The sequence below is a fragment of the Macaca nemestrina genome, chromosome 7, assembly GCF_043159975.1.
Source record: "Macaca nemestrina isolate mMacNem1 chromosome 7, mMacNem.hap1, whole genome shotgun sequence".
In the NCBI taxonomy this organism is placed as follows: Eukaryota; Metazoa; Chordata; class Mammalia; order Primates; family Cercopithecidae; genus Macaca; species Macaca nemestrina.
In genome coordinates, this window is record NC_092131.1 from 143,603,164 (window position 1) to 143,622,192 (window position 19,029).

Below are 19,029 nucleotides of genomic sequence, written 5' to 3' on the forward strand. Positions count from 1 at the left end.
CTCCTCTTTAGAATGGGATAATAACCAGCTCTGCCATCCTCGCCTGGCTGTTGTGAGAACCACAAGGAGTCGATGGCTGCATCAAATGTTTTGTGTAAAATGCTCTCTGAAAGCAAAGCGGTGGCGACAGCCCGTTCACATTCTCCAGATACAAATATCTGCATGGTAATAGTCAAACAGCACATCAGATTGCCTCTCCCAGCGCTGGAGAGGCTGTGCGATGAAACAGTAAGATGCTAAATCACTCCCGAGCTGTTTGAAGGATTAGGCAGAAATGTTAATGGCAACAGATGTCGGCTTGTTCCCTCCAGGAGGATTTAGGTTTCAATGGAGCAGTTCTCTGCTGGCCTCAGCCTAAGACGTGGCCACAACGCTTTCTACAATCTTCCATTCAACCCAGAGAGCTGCCCGGCCCACTTTCTGCCCTGAGGTTAAAAACCTGGCTGGGAAACACTGGAAGCTGAATCTTGTCTTGGGAGTGCCTCAGGGTGAATATCGTATCCTATCAGATCAACTGATTCAAATCTTAGAAGGAATGAAATGCAGTCTAGAATCCAGTTTTTTTCACAGGGGCCCTGAACAGAGATGAAAGAACTGGGTTCTAGGCTGTGTTTGGAGGCGCCTCAAGTCCCTGTACAGTGAGATCTGGGTGGCCCAGGTAAACTGCGCGTGGCCGTGCAGATCTAACATTCTAGGGGAGCATGAAAATGGATAGAGAGGCCAACCCAAGGGTCGTTTCAGAAATTATCAAGGTTTCTCCTCTTAGCCCTTGGCAGCAAGGTGGCCACACTCTTGGGACAGGAGAAAGGCTGTGTCAACGTCGCTGTCTGGAGCCTGCACAGTTTCGGAAACACTGAAGCACCTCCAGGAAAAGAACCAAGGGAACTTCTGAGCCCTGTGGACAGGGGACTGCATCCTGCCCTTCCGAAGGCTCCCCGGCTCCACACTCACCTTTGAAGGGGGACTGGGCTCGCGTCACGAGGAAGAGCTTCTTGCTCTTGCTCCGGGGCTCCTGGCGGACGTGGTAGCCCAGCGTGTTGCAGCGGCCCTTCTTGCAGCTCAGGCACAGGCCCTGGCTGAAGCTGTCCATGTCGCTGCACAGGTAGGCCACGCTCTGCGTGCCGGCATGCAGCAAGGAGTCGATGAAAAGGTGCACAGATCGCTCGTGGGAGCATTTTATGGTCTGGGTGATGGCTGGAACACAGGGCAAGAAGGATGTTATCACCTTAACCCAAAGCAGCCTCAACTCAGAGGCTCACCTTGGTTCTCAGCCCACAGGAGGTTAGAAGGAGCACTCAGAACAGGCAGGGGTGGGCTTGTCAAGGCAGACCCCCTAATAACAGCAGGATGTGGCAACTGACCGAAACTAAGGAAAGCAGACTCTCTGAGTCATGTAGTGTCAGGCAAAATCCCAGGCACTGCCGGGATCCTGAGAGCACTCCTCTATGACAGCGTGTTACAGTGGGCGTTTTAATAGGCACCCAAGTCACTAAGGAAAGATCAAATTCATTAAGAGCGCAGGTTAGTGTAATTTATTATAGAAATATTTCTATCTTAAATGAGATAATTTAAAATGCCCAGGTGCTGATGCCTGGAGGGTGGGTTTTCTGGAACAGGCTTGCGTGGGACACCTTTTCTCTTAATATAACCAGATACATGAGACAATCTCGTGGCACTCTGATGGTCTGGAGAATGCTGAGGCCTCCCGACAATGTCTACCTTGTGTCCCAAAGCAGCCATTGCATCCCATAGGTAACGGGCCTGTGACACCAGCACAAGAACTGGATTTGGAAGGACACTGCCCAGTAACCAGGTCTGGACAGGCCTCACCTCCAAAACAAGCTTATGAGGTTGATCTACCAAGAATTTGACCCCTTTTTTTTTTTTTGACTCTCCAAACTTTAATCTAATCTGTAGTAAATAATTCTCAAGGGATGTTGAGGAACCACCACAAGATATGTGAAACATTTGCTGTAAAGGGACAGCACAGGTGACTTTGCCAAAAGCTATTTCCCCAGGTGTCTGGAGGTTAAATGCCAAGATTAGTTATCGCAGTCCGTGGACGCTAGCAGCTGCATTCCTGGGGCACCTACTAGGAGACTGTGTATGCCGCGTGCCCTCTGCTCCTCCACTGCCTGCATCTTCACCGCAGCTCCTCGAGGCAGCTGTTATCAAGGAGAAAACTCAGCTTCCAAGACATCCACTAACTCACTCAAGCTCATCCACCCAGGAGATGGTGAGGGTGAAACCGCAGTTATCCAGTGAGCCCCTGTGCAGCTGTGGCTGGGAGAACTACCCCAGGAACCCTTTCAAACACAGAGGTGAAGACAACTGAGGAAAACCACCCCAAGCTTGGGCAAGCTGAGTACCTACATTTGGTTCCATCACTTTGAAGTTTAGCACAAAAGAGCAATGGTAATGATTGGTCAGGAATGTGTTTACCAGGCAAATAAAGCCCATACACCATTCTGGTGGTCTGCACCGAGCTTTGTGGGGATGAAGTTTGGGATGAGGGCTGGATAGTCAGCTGGGAACTGCTGGTGGCTGGAGGGGAGGTGATGGGGTGGGGGAGGTGGGAGGGATGTAAGCAATGATAAGGGCAAGTTCCCGGAAGGCTCTCTCAGGCCTGTGCGGTGGAAGGCTGGGAGTCCAGCCAAAATGAGATGACGTGGAGTGTGAAGGTCATTCTGATATTGGAGAGGTGAGGGTGGTGTCATCACAAGAGAGTGTGTTCTCAGCTGAGTGTCGCATGATCAGGGTGAGGTGGCTTGTGGGGGTGGAGGGCTCTAGTTGGCTTGGAGTGATTGGCATGTCTTAATCAGGATGATATTTTATAATAGCAAGAAATTTCGAATGCCCCTGGAATGTGCTGCTTCTGCTGACATTTTTGTTCTTTAATCCTGTGCATATTGTCAATGTGCATGGTAATATTTCGGTTTTAGGACTTGAGAGAGAAGTGGGATCACAACCCAGATAACAGCACATTCTGTGTCTGCCCTGAGGTAAAGGGCGTAACAAGGACGTATTTGAAGCTGAATTTCCCATCGGGAGAATCTGAGTAATTTCCCCAATTAAACTGATGGGGTGGGATGAAGAGTGAGACCTTCATCAAGAAGCCACAGCCTATTAAGTGGATTCTCATGTGGTTCAGAATAGAGGCAGTCCCTGGAATGAGGAAACGTTCGGAGAAGGAAGAATAACCACAGGCATCTGGACTCAACTCTCGGAAGAGCTGGTATCCCGGGAGAGGCTTTGCCTGGGCACATAGGGCCGGGATGAGAAGTGGAGGTTCTTGTTGGTGCCCTCCGCTCATCCTTAGGGCGTGGCCTTGGCCTGTTGCCAGGAGTGGCCTGCTGGGGGATGGGCACCCTTGCCGACTCCCATATTCTTTCTCTCTAGGTGGGCTTGGTGGCCATACACCCTGGACCCTATCCTTGCTGAATTCTTCCCTGGGTCCCACATGTTGGTAGATTCTGCTGAATTCCAGAGGCCCCATTGAAATGTAGGCCGGTGCTCCCGGCCCATGACTTCGTTCTCACCATTGAGCCCGTGCTTGGCAATATGTCTGTAGAGCTCTAGGAAGTGGCAGCCAGGCTGGAAGGAGCCCCCGTTGGGATAGAAGTCATAGTGCCCTATGGGCTGTTTGATGCCCACGCTCAGGCCCATGTGCTCCCGGGTAAAGGTATGAATGGCATCCACAAAATTGGCGTCATCTGGAGAAAGACGATTGCTGGGGGAGCTTCCCTCAAACAAAGGGCCCGCGGCATCCAACCCTAATTGGAAAGCAGGGGTAAGGGTTAGATGGGAGCAAGGAGAGGAGAAGAGAAATGTGCTCTTTAGCTTTTGGATATTATTATACATTAATGAACTAGCAGGAAGAAGAAACACCTCGGGCATAATCCTTCTCTGGACAACCTTGCCATAACCTTTTCTCAGTAAAACCACAGTAATTCATGGTGCCAACAATGACACACAGGCTGGGCATTAGCTAGTGGGGGAAAGAGGTTTGCAGAAACTATCCAGTGGTAGACACAAGGTTATGATGCCTGAGGCCAGGAGGCCTGGACAACATCGTGAAACCTCATCTCTAAAAAAAAAGAATACAAAAATTAGGTGGGTGTGGTGGCATGTGCCTGTCATTTCAGCTACTCAGGAGGCTGTGGCAGGAGGATTGCTTGAGCTCAGGAGTTTGAGATTGCAGTGAACTGTGATTACACCACAGTGACCCAGTCTCGGCAACAGAGGGAGATCCTATCTCAAAAAGAAAAAAAAGGAATAAGGTTATGAGGGAATGCTTGATTTTTTTGTTGTTGTTGTTGTTTTTTGTTTTTTTTTTTTTGAGACGGAGTGTCGCTCTGTCGCCCAGGCTGGAGTGCAGTGGCCGCATCTCAGCTCACTGCAAGCTCCGCCTCCCGGGTCTACGCCATTCTCCTGCCTCAGCCTCCCGAGTAGCTGGGACTACAGGCGCCCGCCACCTCACCCGGCTAGTTTTTTGTATTTTTTAGTAGAGATGGGGTTTCACCGTATTAGCCAGGCTGGTCTCGATCTCCTGACCTTGTGATCCACCCGTCTCGGCCTCCCAAAGTGCTGGGATTACAGGCTTGAGCCACCGCGCCCGGCCGGGAATGCTTGATTTACTTAAGCAAATCGATTTTGAGTACCTCTCAAGCTACTTTCAAGACCATCTGTTTGCATACAAAAAAAGCCAATATGCTCATTATAAGCAGTTCCAATCTACCTATCAAAGAATGAAATTTATTTGCCTGTATGTCATCAATAATTTCCCTAAACAAGCTGATTTTTCTCCTATAGTGTCATTTCATTAGAACGTCCAGAACAGCCACGGGACACCACTGTATGGGGTGAAAATGTTGTGTGCAAGTAGGGTAGCTCAAAGCTCTGGGCCTCAAATGACAGATGTCTGTGCATGAAGTAAGGTGGCAGCTCCTGCCTGACTGTGGTTGGGGAGCATTTATGCACTCAAAGTTTTTGCCTGTCTTTCTTCCTCTGCCTTCTCTGGAGGACCCTCTGGTGTCCCACCCTAGCCTTGGCTTCCTTCCCTACTCGGGGGCAAAGGAATTGAGAGTAGGCTATGAGATCACCCGTTCTCCAGCTCTACCCACAGTGACAAATGAAAAATGTCCTTGGCCGGGCGCGGTGGCTCATGCCTGGTAATCCCAGCACAAGGCTGAGTCTGGCAGATCACCTGAGGTCAGGAGTTGGAGACCAATCTGGCCAACATAGCAAAACCCCGTTTCTACTAAAAATACAAAAATTAGCCGGGCGTGGTGGTGGGCATCTGTAGTCCCAGCTACTTGGGAAGCTGAGGTAGGAGAATCGCTTGAACCCGGGAGGTGGAAGCTGCAGTGAGTCAAGATCATGCCACTGCACTGTAGCCTGGGCAACAGAATCAGACAGAATCAGACTCTGTCTTAAAAAAAAAAAAAAAAAAAAGAGAAAAAGAAAAATGTCCTGATATGATTTCTATTCCTTTCTTCATCAGGCTGATGACAAGATGGCAAGAGGGTGTTGAGCCTTCCTGCTGTCTCTGAGGTGGGTGGGACTTGCTGATATGCCTAATGTGACCCACAGCACCAGTTGGATGGAGAGGGTTCTGGGCCTCTGGGCCTGAGGCTGCCTCGCTGGGTGTGGACTCTGCCCTCTGGCCCTGCTTCTTCGGTGGGAGGGCTGCTCTCCCCAGGCTACTGTGGGTTAAATCCATAGGGGCCACACGCCCGTCTGTGACCAGGCTTCCCCAGTCACCAGCAAGATGAACAAAAAAGCATGAGGAAATGAGCTCTCATCATCACAAAAGTATTCCGTTTTAATGTCTGTCATTATCCCCATTATTTCTCGTGTTAAAAGAAATTCTTTTATAAAGAAATGGTGATAGTAGATAGTAGCTGTTTGTAAACACGTCCTCATGGCCGGCTGTGGTGGCTCACACCTGAAATCCTAGCATTTTGGGAGGCTGAGATGGTGGATCACCTGAGGTCAGGAGTTCGAGACCAGCCTGACCAACATGGTGAAACCCCATCTCTACTAAAAATACAAAAAATTTAGCCAGGTATGGCTTAGCTACTTGGGAGATTAAGGCAGGAGAATCGCTTGAACCCGGGAGACAGAGGTTGCAGTGAGCCAAGATCGCGCCACTGCATTCCAGCCTGGTCAACAAGAGCGAAACTCTATCTCAAAAACAAAACAAAACAAAACAAACCAAAAAAAACAGTCCTCACTTGATAAAATATAAAATTGCAACAACTCTGTTATTCATCTAAAACGCTCTTTGTTTTGGCCTGTGAAATATTGTTTGAGCCTGCTGGGTCTTGAAGGATGAGTATGAGTTTGGGTGGGTGGGTGGTGGGCAAAGCAAACAGTGCATGCAAAGGCCCAGAGGCACAACAGGCCATGGTGTGTTCGTGAAGTGGAGAAAAAACTTGTGTCGCTGAAGCCTAGAGCTATGGGAAGGGATCAGCAGGATGAGAGGCTGGGGCGCTCTGGGGCTTCCACACTGAGAAGGGCCTTGCCTGTGCCTCCTGGGTTTTTATACCTGTGGTAACAGTGGGCCTCAGACTTGGACTGGGGAACAGTCTGACCAGGTGTGTGGTTTTGGATCCCAATCCCTGTCAGTGTGAAGAGTGGGGCTGGTGTCACGGAAGCCTGGGAGGAAGGCCTTCCTTGCACATGTGCAGACCTTATTGGATATCTTGGGCCATTTCTGAGTGGGTATGAAGTTTGGGGTGAAGTTTTTGATGCAGAGCTCCCTCCCTCAACCCAAATGGGTCCCAGAATAAAACACACACGTTTCACAAATGTGGAACCAGAGGCACTAAAGTGGCTGATGAATGACAGCAAATTAAGGCTGTGATTCTTCACTCCTTAACTCGCCCATATTGGACTTTGTAAATTATAGATTAAAAAATAAGACTCTTTCTTGCTAGAAAAGTCCAGGTTTTAGTCCCATTTGGCACACCTACATGAGGCATTCATTTGAGGACAGGCAATAGGAATCGAGGCTGTAATTTGCTCTGAATTCTCTGGCACAGCAATCCATGACATTGGTCATGTTTGAGAGAATGTTACAAGTCCTCTCATGAGCTCTGATCCCTCGCAGTAAGAGTTGGGGTGTTTTAATGATGCGCCTGTTGGAAAAGCAGGTCCTTGTTGGACGCCCCCATGCAGTGGAATCAGTGTGTGAGTTATTAGGCATGGTTACCTGTGATTCTCCCAATCTTGCGCGTTCCACCGATGGAACTGCCGGCAAATCCTGACACGTGTGCACCCAGGCTGTACCCAATTAGGTGAACATGGCTTCGAGAGAATTGAACAGATTCCTGGAAGACAGCAGCGGGATGGGGGCAGGAGAAGAGCTGCCTGGATGAAAGCCTTTTGCGGTCCAGTGTGTTGTGGCACCCACCCTGTTCTTCGTGGCTGCTCGGAAATGAGGTGCCTTATTCACACTCCAAACTGAAACTAGTCTGTCACCTGGCTGACTCTCCAGGGACTCAGGTACCTGTAACCTTGCCTGGTAGCTGCGGCCTCCTGCCTGCCTGTCTTCCACTGGACACTAATGCCCTACAGAAGTGATCCCACTCATTTGTATGGGGGCCTGATAGCTTACAGGGTGTGTTTGTATCCCTTAGCATATCCAAGGGGGTGAGCATAAGAGGAATAGTGGATGAGGAGAGGGGAGAAGATGGTTCTGCGAAATAGGGGTTCAAGGGAGGCATCTGAGAGAGACCTGGGGTCTGGCGTCAGTCCCGTGCCTTCTCATTCCCGTGAGCTGAGCATTAGTGCTTCTCCTGCTTGGACTGCTGTTGGAGACCAGCTTAATTCATTCACTCACAGAGGAAGGGAAAGGAGGGAAGGCAGGTGAAGGAAGGATGGGGCAGGTTGGTACCTCCAACCACCGGAGAAGAGCCGCGACCTCCTTGCCCACGAGGCGGGTATTGCGGACAGCGATGGTGTAGTGGTGGTGGGCCAGGGTGATCCAGTCCACTAGCCCCACGTTCACTGGCTGGGCCGGCTGAGACTTCAGCGCGGCCACCATCTGCCAGATCCAGTTTTCTAGTAAGCCGTCCACCTGAGGAGGGCACAGAGGGAGGGTCACACTCGTTTCCTTTCTCCCCGCTCACCCTTCTTCCTTCTCCAGCTCTTGGATAATGCTGGCTCCTTCCCCACAAGAGGAAGGGCTTGCTACGAGGTTTCTCAGCCATGCATAGTTGACATTTTGGGCCAGAGAATTCCTTGTTGTGGGGGCTGTCCTGTGCATTGTACGATGTTTAGCATCATTCCTGGCCTTCACTAACTGGATGCCAGCAACACCCACCCACTGTTCCAGGTTTTGAAAACCAAAAATGTCTTCAGATTTTTCCCAACATTCCCCCCTCCGTAAATGATTATCTTCATGCTTTTCTACTTTGGGACTTTCTAAACCTTGAAACAGTGGAGAAATATGTGTAAATCAGGTCCCGGAAGCTGACCTGTCCCTTCGGGCCATTTGTACGCTTCCTCGTGCGTGAGGCTGCCCCACCTCACCCCTAAACCCACAGTGCTGGGTCTGCCCTGCAGACTACATGATGCTGGACTCAGCGGGATAGGCACTGTAAGTCTGACACAGTAGGAACTAAAAAATGTTCACAGATAATTGTTCTGTGTGTGTGCCTTGTTTGAGAACCAATTTGCAGGGCGCTCCTAATGGTTTCACAGAGCAAAGACGCTTGTGCTGGGTCTTAAAGGATCCATAGGAGTCCAGTAAGAAGAATATGGGTGGGGGCTGGGCGAGGTGCCTCATGCTTGTAATCCTAGCACTTTGGGAGGCCAAGGCAGGGGGATTGCTTGAGCCTAGGAGCTTGAGACCAGCCTGGGGAACATGGTGAAACCCATCTCTACAAAAAATACAAAAGTTAGCCAGGCATGATGGTGCATGACTTTAGTCCCAGCTACTCCAGAGTCTGAGGTGGGAGGATGGCTTGAGCCTAGGAGGTTGAGTCTGCAGTGAGCTGAGATCACACTGCCCTCCAGCCTGGGCGATAGAGTGAGACCCTATCTCAACAAAACAAAACAAAGAAACAAAAAGAATACTGGTGGGCAGGTGAATGTGGTAGTGGTGAGGTCTAGGGCATTCCGGGCAGAAGGAACAGTGCGTGCAGAGGCACAGAATTGTGAAAGGGCAGTGTGGTTTGTCAGGGGAGGGGAGAAAAGTTGGTGAGGTGAAGGATAGACAATAGGAGGTGAAGGCTTGACAATAGGGGGTGAAGCTGGAGAGCTCCACTGAGGGCCTGTCACGCCATTCCAGGGTAAGACACATTCCTTTACTAGATGTTTACCAAGTGCCTTCTATGTGCATGGAGCATCTTGGGTTCAAATCTAGGCTCTCCCAGTTACTAGCTGAGTAACCTTGGGCAAGTTATTTAACTTCTCTGTGACTCAGTTTCCTCACCTGGAAAATGGAGTTAATAATGCTCTCCTTCCAGGATTGTTATGAAGGAGAAATGCGTTAATAGATCTAAAGCACTTAGAGCAGTGTCTGGAGCATAGTAAGGACTCAGCAAATGTTCGTTACTGCAGTTGTTGTTGTTATTAATATCAGTAGTAATAGGAGGAGGAGACATATAGTAGGTTGGACAGAATTTTGACAAGGAAGAGTGCATGTTGGTAAAAGGATCCTGGTAAGAGGCTCCTGTGGTCTTCATGTTGCCTTTATAAACAAGACTCATTCATTTGATCTTTAATTCAGTTAACAAACATTCTGGAGCACTGATTACATAATGGATACTGACCCACAGTAGTCAATTAGATGACACTAGGACAGAATCCTTCCCAGGAAGAAGCTTACAGCTAGCAGAGCAGAGAAACACAGACAATTAGAAAGCCGAGCTGCAGAGCAGTGCTGGAGAGTGCTCAGGGCCGCACTGGAAGACCCACTGACACTGAATGCCCCTGCGGGAGTGCTGGGATGAAGGCAGCAATGGCTTGCAGGAGGACCTGTTTGGGACTGTGTCTTACAGGAAAAGAGGAGGAGAAAGAATGCTCTAGGCAGAGGGCACAGACTGAGCCAAAACCAAGAAGAGAGAAGGCAGGCGCATGGGGTGTGGAGGAAGCTATTAATACAAGCAGTTGGAAGTTGCTGGAACGTCATGTGGGAGGCAGGGAGAGGTGAGGGGAGGCAGGTGATGGAAGGGTTCATTTTGCCTTCCAGGGTAGGATAGATGGGGGTTTCGAGTACTTTTCAACTAGATGGCGGGGAAAGGTTTCTAAGTCATGAAACAGACACCAAAATCTCTGGAGGGTTCAAATTGTGAACTATGCTTGAAATCATGGGTGGGCTAGACACTGGGGAAGCAGGATTTCCTCTTGGCAACAAGTCCTCAGACGGTTTGACTTCACCTATTGCCAACAATATCCTTTCTCTCCTTCTTCCATAGTAATAGAATTTTTAGCATCACCAAAAGGCTACACTTTCTTTAAGAGCCTATACTTTTCAGCCACCTTTCCACTTAGATACGGTCAATGGATGTAACTGGGAGAATTTCACAGAGGCTCTGGGACACCTAAAAAACACTCTTTTATACCAAAAGCCATTGAATTGTGTACACTTTAAATGGATAAATGGTATGCTTTGTAAATTATATCTCACTAAAGCTCTTGTAAAAACCTTGCTTTTGACCCCTTGGCATACATCTTTTACTACATTGTGCTTCCTGGAATAAAGATGTGATGGCTAGTGCTCTAGCTGCCATCTTGGACTATGAGGATGAGGGTCACACCCCAAGATGGCAGAACACTGAGCTGGAAGGAGCTGGGGCCTGGAGGACTTCATTGACCAAAGCCATCTAGCTGGTTTTTGGGTTACATTTATCTTTGGAATATTTTGTGAAATGAAAACAAATGTCTGTTTTCTTTGAACCACTGCTAATTTGAGTCTCTGTTATTTGCAGCTGAACTTAAACCTTGCTGATACAAAATTTCACTGGGAGTCCATTCTTCTGGCTTCCTATGTCCCCCCGTGTAACATGCAGATTCAAGAAGGAGGCTTCCCCCTGCATGGGCTGCAATCCTTTGTGGGCCCCAATGGGCTGTGTGACCTCTTTGAGCCACATTCTATCTGAAACATGGAGATAATTATATTTTCTCACCCTGCTTACTCATGGAATTGAGATAATCAATGAGCTAATGCGTGGGGAAGCACCTGGAAAATTAGAACATGCTTTATAAACATTATGCATGGAGTTGTTATCACCAGCTCCCTATCTTTTTATGAACATTGAATGCACTAGAAAGAAAAAAAGAAAATGTGAAATCGGAGAGAAAAAAGGCACGTCAGCATTTCCTACCGACCACCCGTGGATTATCATCACCAGAGGCCGGGAGGAGTTGAAGCCGCACTCCTGTAACGTGTCCAGATGATTGATTCGAATCTGACAGCCCTGATTGGTTTCTCCAAAGAGCAGGAATCTGGTCTTCGTCTCATGCAGCGTTTTGTTTGTTTCAACAGCTTGAGCTCTTCTTCCAAATGGCTCTGGAATATAAGATTGGGGATGGTGCTTAGCCTGGCATCTGCTCCACCTGCAGCCCTCCGTCTTCTCAAAGGCTGCTTCTACAAGCACAAGCCAAAGAGGTTACTGGGAGATGCTGGAGATCAGAATGAGCCACGACTTTGGGGAGCCCCAAAGGCTGTTTCCAGTGGAATGGCCAAGTGATGGAGGGTGGCCTAGGAGGACCCAACACAGAGATTGAGATCACCGGATCCTCTATCCTGCATCCCAGTGACCAGCCAATCAGGCACTAGAGTCACCCTCTAGGTCATGAAGAATATAGGCAAGGCAGTTTTGGAGGCTCGGTGGATAAGCACCTCACCCCAAATCACACTGCCAAAAACTGATAGAGATGGGATTTGAACCTAGGTATTGCGGTCTCCAATTTCATCCCTACATCCCTACCTAGGGAGACAGTGAATAGAGCATCTTAGTTGGGTGACACTATGTATTAGCTCCTGTGGCTCAACTTATCCTCACGTGCAGACACATTATATCAGGTAAGCCTTGCAGGGACAAGGTACAGGGGTGAGGGTGGGGTGGGGTTGGGGGAATCGCAGAGGGAGTAGTGGAAGCCGCTTGAGGGAGGGTGTGGCATTCAGGGAGGAATTTTGAGGGAATGTGATGTTGAAGGATGATTGAGTGTATGTGTGTGTTTTGTTGCAGGGGTCGGGGGTGGCTGAGGGAGCAACACGAATCAAGGCTCAGAGGCACGCAATCTTGCATGCATAAAGAGGCAGGAGACAAGGCCAGGCAGGCCAGAGCAAGGAGGGTCCTGGGATGCTGAAGAGTCGGGGCTTCACGCTCCAGATGCCAGGCTGCTGCTAAAGAGTTTGCAGCAGAAAAGAGTAGAGGAATATCCATTCGGAGACTTTCCAAGGCCGTGGGAGGTGGAAAAGGAGAGGAAGATTGTTTTTAAGATCTCACCTTCTGTTGTTTGACTGAAGGGCCTTCCAGCCTCTCTTCTGGGGGATCCTCACCATGACCATGAGCCACTTTGGAGTGGGGGTGGGTGGCCATCCAACTCTGCTAGGCACCCTGACAACTGTCCTGTCTCTGTGGTGGACCAGAGAAGGACACCTCTATGAAGAGGCCTGGTAGAGCCTGAGGAGGTGGCGCGTTTCCATGGCGTGGCATGTCAAGATGAGCGCATCTTTTCTGCCAAGATTAGGAATCAGGCCAAGAGCTGGGAGAGGAAGCTCTCATCCCTTCCTTCTGGTAGAAGGTGGGCTCCTCTGTGGCTGAGGAGCAGACAGAAGGCCATTCTGACCTTTTTGGTCAGTGAACTCAATTCAGCCCAATTACTAAGGACCCTGATCATTCTTTCTGAGCATAAAATCATTCAGGCTTCTCGAATAATATGTCTTGGGCTTTTGGTTTCAGGGGACAGCAGGACCAAGAGATGATGAACCTACAAAGTGCAAGGGGAGGTGTTAATGAAACCAGTTTTCCTACCCGAAGGGTATTAACTCAAAAGGTTATTAATTCTCAGCAAAGGGCAATGATTTTTCACTATGATGACAGAATGAAATGCATCATATTTTATTAAAAGGAGATGTGAACAAGAATTTGAATAAGTTTTCTGAGATAATGAAGAAAATTTCTGCCTCCCTGTTTGGCTTTTCTGAGCTTATAGAGGGTCTCAGCTTGCCCTCACTCCTGGAAGCCTGCTTCCAACCTAGCCTCCTGGTTTCACTGGGTGCCCCCCTGATTGTCTAAGTCAGAAGCCGGGGTGTCACCTTGCACTGCTATGCCAGCCTCTCCATCAGTCCAAAGCTTCAGGCTTCCTAAATATCCCTAGAATCCTGTGCCTTAGTTCCCGTGCACACTGTATCTTGCTTGGTTTATTGCGGCAGCCTCCTAACTGGTCTCTCTCTGTTTGGTCTCTCCGTCCTCCTGTACACAGCGGCTCAAATAGTCTAGAACAGAAATGACTATACCTGTTAGTGACTTTCAGCTTCATGGTATTGCAGCCAAGGCCACCACCTGAATGATGATCCCTCATCCCCCACCTCCTCCTCTCTTTTCGTTCTCCTGCTACCAGCAGTTCTCAAATGCCCTTTTGGATGCCAGTACCTTTGCACTTCACCTCCTGCTCTTCTCTGCTGCTCCATTCATTAAAATGGAACTGAGACGTCACAGCCTCCAGGAAGCCTTCTCATCTAGTTAGAGATGATTACTCCTTCTTGCTCTCAGCACCGTACTGCCTCCCTGATCCTAATGCACTTGCCCTGCCGCTGGGTGATTTATTTATCCAGGTGTGTTCTTCCTTCGCCTGTCAGTGAACTCATGGACAGTAGCACTGGGCACAATGGTGGGTACTCAGTAAATGTTAGTGAGCGGTGAGGTGTCCTGCCAGATCCAGATCTCAGATCAAAGGCTGGCACCCAATCTTCAGCCATTTATACATTGGATCTAACGTAGCTCATTTTCTTTTATTAAGAGACTGAAACACTACACCTTTCTTCGTTTTAGGATACTCTACACTTTTCTTCGATTTAGCTGCCTCAAATGTTAAGAGGATCATATGAAAATAAAATGGGGATAAAAATAGTGCCTATCTTATGAGGTTGTTATGAGGATTAAATAAGATATTTGTAAAGAGCTCAGAACAATGCCTGACATGTAGTTAGCACCTAGAGAAGAGAGTGTTGTTAGAATAAGTACCAATTGGAGCATCTAGCATCTTGCATTTCTGATCAGTGAAATTCACCCCAGTTGTCCTCGTAGGACCAATTCTGTCTTGTGTATATTTACTCTGGATTTAGCTGTGAGATAAGCTCCAGCCCAGGTGGCTGAGGCTTCGAGGCTGTTGAGGAGACACGATGGAAAAGAGCTGTACCATGGAAAGCCCTGCAAATAACTGGACTGAACAGGGCCCTCTCTTTTCTCCCTTCCTGGGGGCTTTAGCTCTCTTTAATGTGTGTATGAGTGAGGAAGTTGTGCAGACTGTATAGAGGTGTGTGCTCATTCATTTATTCACTTCCTCAACAGACACTTATTAAGCATGTATTATGCCCCAGGCCCTGGCTAGGTATTGGTTGGAGGCAAAGAGAGCATGTGGCTCCTGTCTTTCAGGAGTCCCCGGCCCCATGGGGGAAGGGGGTGCAAGCATGAAAACCAACTATTAAAAGTGGTTGCTGTGTTGCAGCGGAGGAATGCCCTGAGAAGGGGCTTTAGGGAAGAGGTCAAGAGAAGATAAAGCATCAGTCAGGTCTAGACGGATGAAAGATTCTTTAAGAGCTCATATCCACGAGCAATTGTTAAATAAAGTGGGGCTCTGGTTCCTATACAAGTAAGATTGGGTGGACGACATGAGAGTTGAAGGGCTGTTGTGGAGAAGGTAGACTAGAATTATTTTGTGCAACTTCAAGAGTTAGAAACAAACAAAATCAATGGGTGGGCATGACACGGAAGAACATTTTTAACTTGAAGTAGTCGGCAAAAATTCATAGTTGAAGAACTTAGGACAAAGAGAAAGTAAGGGCAGTAACACAATAAAGATAGAAAGGTTAATATTAACACCCAAACATGTACACTATGTGATATTATAAGGCTGCTGAAGATGGGCCACAGATTTTTTTCTGAGCTTCCTGTTGACTGTATCAAAGAGGGAAGCAGGGTCAGTTATAGCATTCCTGGTGGCCAGGTACTCACACTTTCTTGGTCCTGAAACCCAAGATGGTTTCCCTATGTGTTATGGAAAAAGGAGGTTACCAAATACATAGCAGCAAGTTTTATGTGGTTAACTCTGAGAGCCCTGTAATCTTCAGTGAAACAGTAGCCACAGCACCAAATAGCATTTAAGTCACAGCAAGCCTATGAGAGATTCTTCACTATAATTGAGCAGCAGTCCCTATGACTGGGGGAGGCAGGGGCCACTTCAAGTCACACTGAGGGGTGGAAGGAATAGAGCCCTGAAGCCCAAGGGTCTGAGCCTCCATGAGAGCAGAGTCTGTTGCTTAATCCCAGAACACTTAGAACACTTGGGCATCCTAAGGGAAGCCCGTGTCTTCAAGGGCTCACTGCTGTGCCCATCCTCATACCTTTACTGCAGTTTCTTCCCACAGCTTTAGCTTTGCACGTCACCAGCTTTTAACCGGGCATCTTTGCCTGGGTACCCTTTGGGCACTATAGACTCAGCAAGGCCAAGCTAAATGTATTTTCCTTCCTCCCAACCCATTCTTCTTCCTTTCTTCCTATGTTTCCTATTGTGGTTCATAACATCATCATTCATCTCTGTGCCCAAGCTAGAAAGCTTAGAGCTCATGCCCTCTCTTGCCTCTCTACTAGGTCACCAAATACTGAGGACTCAGCCTCAGAATTATCTTCTTTCTCTGCCCAGTGGCCTAGTCTAGGTTCCTTAGCCTTTTTTTTTTCCCCTTCAAATTATAGTGTTGCCCTAGACTTTTAACTGTTTCATATTTTATTTTGCTTTTTGTAGAATTAAGGGATGCTCATTGTATATATGCTGAAAATGTATTTCAGTATAATTTGAAAAATGCTGAAAAAATAAAGAATATTATTTTTAGAAAAAAACCACAAGTAACATTTGGAGTATATCTTCATAATCTTTTCTTACGGAGATATTTGTTCCATAGATATTTATTTGCAGTGTGTATTATTGAGATCATGTTACATAAATGGTTTTAAATCCTTCTTCACTTACCATTGTCATTTTCTCATAGCATCAAAATTCTTCAAAACATACTTGGAAAAAGTGCCATAATGTATTTGCTTATTCCACTATTGTTGAAAACTTATGCCCTTTCAAGGTTTTCTTTGCCCTATTATAAACAAGTATCTGATGATAATCTTTATGTATAAATATTTGTCTGAATCTATTAGTATTTTCTTTTTTCTTTTTTTTGAGATGGAGTCTCGCTCTGTCACCCAGGCTGGAGTGCAGTGGCGCAATCTTGGTTCACTGCAAGCTCCGCCCCCCCGGGTTCAGGCCATTCTCCTGCCTCAGCCTCCGGTATAGCTGGGACTACAGACGCCCGCCACCACGCCCGGCTAATTTTTTAGTAGAGACGGGGTTTCACCGTGTTAGCCAGGATGGTCTCGATCTCCTGACCTCGTGATCCACCCGTCTCGGCCTCCCAAAGTGCTGGGATTACAGGCATGAGCCACCGCGCCCAGCCTCTATTAGTATTTTCTTAGAATAGTTTCCTAGAAGTAGAATCAGTTCCTTACGTATAATCCTATTTATATCTCTTTATATATACATATATATTCAAATTGATCTTCAGCATTTTTAAAAGCTAATATATATTGAATGCTTTCTCTGTGCCAGGCACTTTTCCAAAAGTCTTATTTGTATTGACTCATTTAAACCTGGCAACTCTAAGATAAGCTGTGAGGAAAGGATATGCTTTAGTTATGAGTGAAGAAATTGGTTCCATATTGGATGAGCTAGAAGCAGCACATTCTCCAAGCATATCTTCTGAAATTGGAACTTTTCTCATGTCTTCAGAAGAGATAAAGTCATGCCAATGATAAGAATCTGGGGATAATACTGTGGTTTTAGGAGGGGGAATATTAAATTGAGGTAAGTGATCAAATCCACCAAGGGATTCAGCCCCCGTATCCAGGAAAAGGGGTTGATGGACTAGGGAGGCTTGGGGTTGTCCTCTGTATGACAGTAAGTTCCTAGATCAGCAAAACAATCCTTAAAATTAGTCAGAAGGAGAAGCTGGGTCCAGCCATTACATTTCTAATATTATTTCTTGCAGCAAGTGATTTTTCTATTCCTAGTCAACTCCTAGGTTTGAGGGCTCCTGATATTCCATAAAAGAAGAAATTACTTCATTTTCTTTTGGGTAAGGACATCAACAGATGGGTGACTGCAGGCAACCGAGGTGGGCCACCTTCCATGGGAGAGAACCAGGGATTCTACCATAGGAGGCCTGATTGGAGTCAGGATCTGCCTCCCGCCCATGATGCCTGAGCTAGAGGCTGTTGCTCAGCTCAGTGTTTGTTGAGCCCTTTCCATGTATTGGCTGGTGCTGGGCACACAAGTGCATAAGAAAGAAGCCTCCGATATTGCTATGCCCCTCACAAGGTTTTTCGTACAACATGCATTATTTAATTTGCTAATGTGTGTGTGGGCTTTTGCTTTGTAAACATCCACTGCTGAAAATATTCCCAGACCTGGCAAGGGTCCTCTGGAAGACCAAAATTTCATGATTGCCCTGAAAACCCTCTAGGCCATGTACTCCGCTCAGGATGGAACAATCCTATGTGATAAATGTAGCCACAGCTCTGTCCCTGGCTGCTGTGGTCAGGCCAATGATTTGTAGCTGGGCAATGTTGGTGGAATGTGCCCATGACCTCGAGTAAATAAAACTGCCATGAACATTGGAATGTTTATGTGGACATATGTTTCCATTTCTCTTGAGTAAACACTTAAGCTTGGAGTTTACTGGGTCCTGTTTACTGGGTCCTATAGTAAGTGTATATTTGCCTTTAAAGAGCTTGTCAAACTGTTTTCCAAAGTAAGTATTTTTTGTTCTCACCAGCAATCTATGAGGAGTTCTACCGGATTTTGTCAGTCTTTTTAATTTTAGCCATTCTAGAGGGAGAGAAGTGATATTCTGTTGTGTTTTAAATTTGCATTTTTCCCATGACTAATGATGTTAAGCACCTTTTCTTGTACATATGTGCCCTTTGTGTGTCTTCTTTTAAGGATATCTGTTCAACTCTCTCACCCTACCTTGAACCTACACAGGGTGGAATGTGCCCGTGACCTCGGAATTTCTTGCATGATGGAAAGATGGAAACATTCGTGTGGGAATTTAGTCACTGCTGGACCTTTCGGATTCAGCTCCTAGCTGTTGCTGACCTTTGTTTGGAGATAAGCAGATTCCGCCCAAGGCCATGGTGAGGAATGTTTCTCCCACTCCTGCCATCTTGAATTTTGCCCTGACCTGGACACTCTACCCTCTCATTTACTTATTTTCTTGAAAATAATCTGTGTCTCAATTTCTGAATGTGCACAATAGTTACTAATCTTTGTATTTTACTTCACCTCTTATGACACCCTAGCATCACTTCACTATAATATTGAACCTCAATTACCCAAGGTATAAATCACTCCTAAGGAGTGAATGAGGTGCTTTGTAAAGCCATGGTAATTTTTCAGGTTATTAAGATATTGTTTTGAACTCTGAAGAGGTTCCTAAGTTTGTCTCAAGTGGGTTTCTTTTCTAGCTATTCTTTACAAATAGCTTTAGGTTCTAAGGCTGCCGAAATTAATTTATTACCTTTTGGAGGTTGCCATCTTCCCACCATTTTTTGCATTCTTGTTTTACCTGTTCTTTGTCGTTACAGTTGCTCTTTATCATTTTTGTTGTCAAATAAGAAAATGAGATACGGGATGGAAGGAAAGCTATTTTCATGTTTGATTTATTCTGTTTTTTTTTTTTTGTTTTTTTTTTTGTTTTTTTTTTTAAGTCCATTTTGGCGCCATGCTACTGTAGCCTGAGGTCAC

General features: G+C 47.0%; 1 protein-coding gene across 3 annotated transcripts in view; it reads right to left on the reverse strand.

Moving 5' to 3' along the window:
- LOC105489645 (lipase C, hepatic type) overlaps positions 1–19,029 on the reverse strand; it is a 175,983-nt gene that overhangs the window by 19,604 nt on the left and 137,350 nt on the right. For 2 of the 3 annotated variants that reach the window (XM_071066784.1, XM_011754654.3), the window contains exons 3-7: positions 11,337–11,521; positions 7,901–8,083; positions 7,217–7,334; positions 3,540–3,773; positions 952–1,194 (exon numbers count right to left, since the gene is read on the reverse strand). In XM_071066784.1, coding sequence (XP_070922885.1) covers positions 952–1,194; positions 3,540–3,773; positions 7,217–7,334; positions 7,901–8,083; positions 11,337–11,521 — 963 coding nt within the window. Of the gene's footprint in view, positions 1–951; positions 1,195–3,539; positions 3,774–7,216; positions 7,335–7,900; positions 8,084–11,336; positions 11,522–12,464; positions 12,621–19,029 lie in introns of those variants that run through there. The other variant, XM_011754656.2, reaches the window with a different exon arrangement.